The sequence below is a fragment of the Myotis davidii genome, unplaced genomic scaffold (genome assembly GCF_000327345.1).
Source record: "Myotis davidii unplaced genomic scaffold, ASM32734v1 scaffold937, whole genome shotgun sequence".
Taxonomy (NCBI): domain Eukaryota; kingdom Metazoa; phylum Chordata; class Mammalia; order Chiroptera; family Vespertilionidae; genus Myotis; species Myotis davidii.
The window spans coordinates 181316-186645 of record NW_006288252.1 but is presented as its reverse complement, the minus strand read 5'-3'; the positions used below and the strand labels follow the sequence as shown (position 1 = coordinate 186645).

At 53.0% G+C, this 5330-nt stretch overlaps 1 protein-coding gene across 3 annotated transcripts in view; it reads right to left on the bottom strand.

Annotated features, from left to right (window-relative positions):
* Positions 1 to 5330, bottom strand: part of TBC1D14 (TBC1 domain family member 14) — a 69310-nt gene that overhangs the window by 18668 nt on the left and 45312 nt on the right. For all 3 annotated transcript variants that reach the window (XM_006760108.2, XM_006760110.2, XM_006760109.2), the window contains one exon: positions 332 to 450. In XM_006760108.2, coding sequence (XP_006760171.1) covers positions 332 to 450 — 119 coding nt within the window. The remainder of the gene's footprint in view (positions 1 to 331; positions 451 to 5330) is intronic.

The window sequence follows — 5330 nt, the reverse complement described above, 5'->3', positions numbered from 1 at the left end:
AAAGAGAGAGAGAGAGAGAGAGAAACATCAATATGAGAGAGACACACTGACTGGTTGCCTCCCACACATGCTCTACGTGGCCGGGGATGGAACCTGCAACCCTGGTATGTGCCCTTGACCAGGAAGTGAACCCATGACACCCTTCAGTGCACAGTCCGACATTCTAACCACTGAGCCACGCCAGTCAGGGTGGAACTGGGCCTTTTTAACGAGTGCTGTGGCTCACTCTTCTTCTCTCTGTGTCCCCAGTTCCCTTCTGATGGAACGGTGCCTGATCAGCGAGGTGCCCTTATCCACGAAAGCCAACACCCAAGCTCTTCCTGGGACTCACGCTGGTCTGTCCTCCAGGATGAGCGCGGTGGTGGAAAGCGGCTCGAAGTCCAGATTCTTCCTCACATTCTGCTTTGGGGAGGGGGGCCTGCTAGCTCGTCCAGCCTGGTCTTCATATTCCTGGGACAAAGACACCAGGGTTACCGCGGCCTGCCGGCTCTGACAGGACGCCGCCGTCCTCCAGGCGGACTCAGGGTGACGTGCTCAACGTGTTCTTGCTGATCAGGAGAGCCTGCCACGGCAGGGCTGCAGCTCCGCAGCTCCTGTGCTGCTGAGTGACACCAGGGCAGCGGACGCCCATGTCGGTGAGCAAGTCACCAGGACCTCCTCACCCCCTACCCCTTCCCGAGGGCCCCAAGCACCGTCTCGTCTCCTCTGCTTCTCCTGTGAATTTTAACTGGTTGTTACAGGGGCCACTGGGAATCTGAGCCAGACCAACAGCCAGTTTCAGCACTCACCTGACCTCCGGCCTCCTCTCATACTCTAAATTTCTAAGCCACTTCCTTCTACCCCATGGCATTTGATGCATATTTATTAGCTGTTTAAATATTTCCTGAAATGAGGAACAGGTTAAAATCTTTTGCATAAAGCTCTTTCATTTTCTTAAACCAGAAATACCAAAAAACGACATCTTTAACATCGTACGAAGCCGTCACTGAGAGCTGCTACATGAGTAACTGTGCCAGACCCTGGAAATCTGAGAGCGGCCCCCACGCTGCCAGGTCACGAAAGCTCAGTTGCACCTGGTGACCCACATTCCACACACCCAACCAGAAGAGCTCAGGAGAGCCAAGCACGTTGGCGCCAGAGTCCAGTTTCTGAACTTGTGTGCATGCATGTGTGCGCGCGCGCGTATACCCTTAGCCCTCTGAAAAAAAAAAAAAGAGAAATACAAAAACCCACACTATTCTCTTGCTGCCTGTTATGGACAAGGCTCTTGGGACCCTCCCATAAGAGAAGACAATCTAGCTGGGAAAACAGGACACCCAAACGTGTACTTAGCCTAAGACTAAAACAACTATTTCAACAACAGAAGCAGTATCATGAGTGCAAAGTGATTAACTGCTAAATGAATTTTATTGACACCAGCTGCCAAGAGGGGTGCTGCTGGCAAAATTATCTGGCAAGCAATTACTCTCAGCCAGAAAAGCCTACAGAGACTCCTAAAAGTGCAAAGGGAAAGTGATCTCCCCCAAATACGCAGGCTCTGCGAGGGTGTGCACCCCGAAGCAGGTGGGTGGGAGAGTTTCTGTACATCTGGATGTACAAGGTTGGACGTCTTAACACTTCTTAGCCTGACTTCAAGTGGTTCCACTAAAATACTGAAATGACCTCCTTACCAAAAACTGAGACAACGGATGCCCTTGGCCATCAAGTCTAACATCCCAGCACCTGCGTGTGCCAGGCGCTCTGCTGCAACCTAACAGCACCAGCTTCAGGAAGCTTCCAACCTGGCGTCTGGGGGTCAAAACCTGGGATCTTATGGGAAACCCACCCAAAGCTGTGTGTTGAGAATGAGTGGGAGGCATGTCGCCTTTCAACAAGGATTAGTAACGACTGCCCCACAAGGTGCTACTGATGGGCTGACCCTGGTCAAGCGAACTCTACGCCAGGCCCAAAGGTGTTAGCCCGGAAGTGGGATGTGCCAGAACCTGGACGCCCATTTCCATTTGCTCTTGTGTGAGTTACTCGTTGTCTCACTTTATGTCCGTAACAAGCTCCATTGCAAGTGTGAGCCCATTTTACAGATATGGTAGCTGACCCGCCCTCAAGGATAGCCAGCGGGGGCGGGGCCTGCAGGACTAAGGACCAGGGGAGAGGCCGTGAGCACAGACAGCCCCTGGTGCAGTGAAGTGCTGCCCTGGTTGCTGGGTGCCACGACCCTTCTTCCCCTCGGACCTGACAACTGTACGCAGCAGAAAAGATGCTCTGGGGCCAGACCCCGAGCAAGGAGCCCTGCGAACAGCACACACGGGAAGAGGAGAAGTTAAGTGAATTAAAGGCCTTGCCTCATGCCCAGCACAACTAGGTCTCTCAGGTTAGAGCTCTGAGGCTCTGTTACTAAGAAGCAGCAATAGCCACTGAGGTTAAGCAGCTTGTCAAGGGCTTTATGGGCGCTGAGTTGGCTCAACTTCCCTTTGGCACGAGCCCTCTGAGGGAGGAGCTGCCATGGTCCCCAGGTCACACATCAGGAGGTGGAGGCCCGCAGCGGCCATGGCTCCTGCTGGGGAGCTGGGATCAGCCACCGAGCCTTCTGGCTCTGCAGCCACGTTTCTCAGGGACGGCCACACTGCAGAACTCCTGCAGCCACTCACAGGCAGGGTCTAGCCCAGGGGTGGGCAAACTTTTTGGCTCGAGGGCCACAATGGTTTCTTAAACTGGACCGGAGGGCCGGAGCAAAAGCATGGATGGAGTGGTCGTGTGAACTAATATAAATTCAAAGTAAACATCATTACATAAAAGGGTACGGACTTTTTTTTTTTTTTTGTTTTATTTCTTTCAAACGGGCCGAATCCGGCCCGCGGGCCGAAGTTTGCCCATGGCTGCTCTAGGTGATGTAGTCACTCACACTCAGTCTGAAAAAGCTTTGCCACGACGACGGACACCTGTGCTACTGGACTCAGTGCACATGCAGGGCAAAGCTCACGTGGTAATCACACAGAGCATTACATGATGAGAAAGCAAACAAAAGCAGAGGAGGCCTGGCCCCTGCCCACATTGGAAATCCCAGGGACAGCCTTTCCAGAACTGGAAGCAGCACTTCACAACAGGAATGGCACCGGAAGTTGCTGCGGGTCCTGCTCCAAACCCAGTTCTCCCACAGCGACCTCGAGGTCAACAGTGAGCTCCTGCTCCAAACCAGACAAGCAGCCTCAGCAACAACAAGGAGGTCCCACAGGTCTAGTGTGTATGGTGGGGGCGGGGGTGGGGGTGGGTGCAGTGGCAAGAAGTTTCTGGAAAATAACTTTCAGTTGTGGGTTATCGAAGTTGGGGTCAGCACGGGATGTGGCGAGAGCTAGGGCTTTGGAAGCAACAGGACTTGGCTCTACCGCGGCTCTCAACCTGTGGGTCGCGAACAATGAAAATACACCCTGCATATCAGATATTTACATTATGGTTCATAACAGTAGCAAAATTACAGTTATGAAGTAGCAACGAAAATAATTTTATGGTTGGGGGTCACCACAACATGAGGAACTGTATTAGAGGGTAGCGGCGTTAGGAAGGTTGAGAACCACTGCCTGAGTAAGCCCGGGCTCTGACCTTAGGCAAATCATCTGGCTTTGCTTGTGTCTCGGCGTCTGTTTCCTCATATAAAACGAGAGCAGCCATGAGCACGCCCGTGACGATGAGATGGCATAGGCCACATGCGCCCTTTCTGTGTGCGGGCAAGTGTCAGGGCAGTCCCAGCCTCAGCCCACCTTATCCTTCCAAAGTTTCTCCTCTTCCTGGGACCCTTCTGGGACCATGTTTTGAAGTCTCTTGGTTTAACCCAGTGACAATGCCCTTCACTGTTGTGCTCATCAGCAGCCCTGCGAGCTCATCAGTACAAATCGCCCATTCAAGCAACGGCAACGGATTCCAACGCCTGCTCAGAAGGAATTTAGAGCAGGGTTCTTCAGTCTAGTAGCAAATCCGCTGAAGTGGTCACGCCAGCATTTTTTAAAATCTAACAATAAAGAGCATCAGAGTGCACATAGTAAGGCCAGTTTGCTTCCGTTCTAAACCCAGTTTTATCTGCGTGCTGAGTCGAATTGTTTAACAGGGTTGGGGGTGGAGGGTGGCACATCAGAAAGGTTTGCAAGCCACTAATTTAGAAGCATAGTAGGTCAAGTCCCTGCTCTGAGTGGTTCATCAAGTACCCTGCTGGGAAGACAAGACCAACACCAATGAGACAACAGCAAATGAAATGTGCTGCATCTAACCAGGGGCCAGGTAGTGGGGGAAGCAGCTGGCAGGGGTAAATGAGCAGGACCTCACTCCACACAGGGCCAGGAGCGGAACAGATTTAGCCGTCAGGGAAGGCGGAAAGGCCTCCGTAGTGAGGGGCCACAGGCCCAGCCTGCGATGTTTCACTCTAGTAGGGGCAGGTAAGACGCCAGCCGAGGCTAGGAATCCAGGGCAGACCATGGAAACTGCCGGGAGAGAGTAAGTCTCGTGCCACGGGAGCCCGAGCACAGGGTGCCCATGGCTGGGGAACAGAGGAAAGCAGCTCATAAAGGGGCCATCTGAGTGGACAAAGGACAGGAGCCCCAACAGCACAAGCAGCAGCCTAGAGGTGCACACAGTGGGCTTACCCACGGGTAGTGAGCACTGAGACGGAGCACGGTGCTGAGTCAAAGCTGTTTTGCTCTGAAATTTAAGGGCTCAACACAAGCCACCTAGAGCTGGGGAACAAGGCGAGTAGGCGGAGAGCTGGGCTGCTACAGCACCAGAAGCCGCCTGTGGGCGTGGTGAGCCTGTCACTGCACCCACGGCGGGGTCTACAGGGCCGTGTCTACAGCACGTGTGATCCGAGCAGTGCGCAAGGCAGGACAAGGGCACTGGGCTCCTGCATGAAGTGTATACTTTGCCAGTTAAAAAAGGCAAGACACAAAGCCTACCTCAGCGAACATTTGTTTTAAGAGAACAGAGGATCAAGATTCTCAAACGATGAAGGTAACGTGTTCTTGGCAGGATGACTAGAGGGTCATCAATGCTACTCACTGAGCTGTGGAGTGCTGTAAAGATGGCCGCTTATGCTACACTCCTGGCCAGTAGCGCTCTGGCTTCTGGGAAAGCTACCTTAGCCAGAGGCAGAAAGGCTCATCAGTCAAAACCTGTTTAAGTCTTTGACTCACTGTACCCAGCATCATGATTCACCTTTTAAAATAATGATGAGGGTTCTGGAGGTATGTTGGAATAAAGTATGGCGGGTCGCCCCATGCAGGACCTATTAAAAGACTGACGTGAACCGACGCCAGGGACAGCACAGCACCACCTCTGCACAGGCCGAGGGC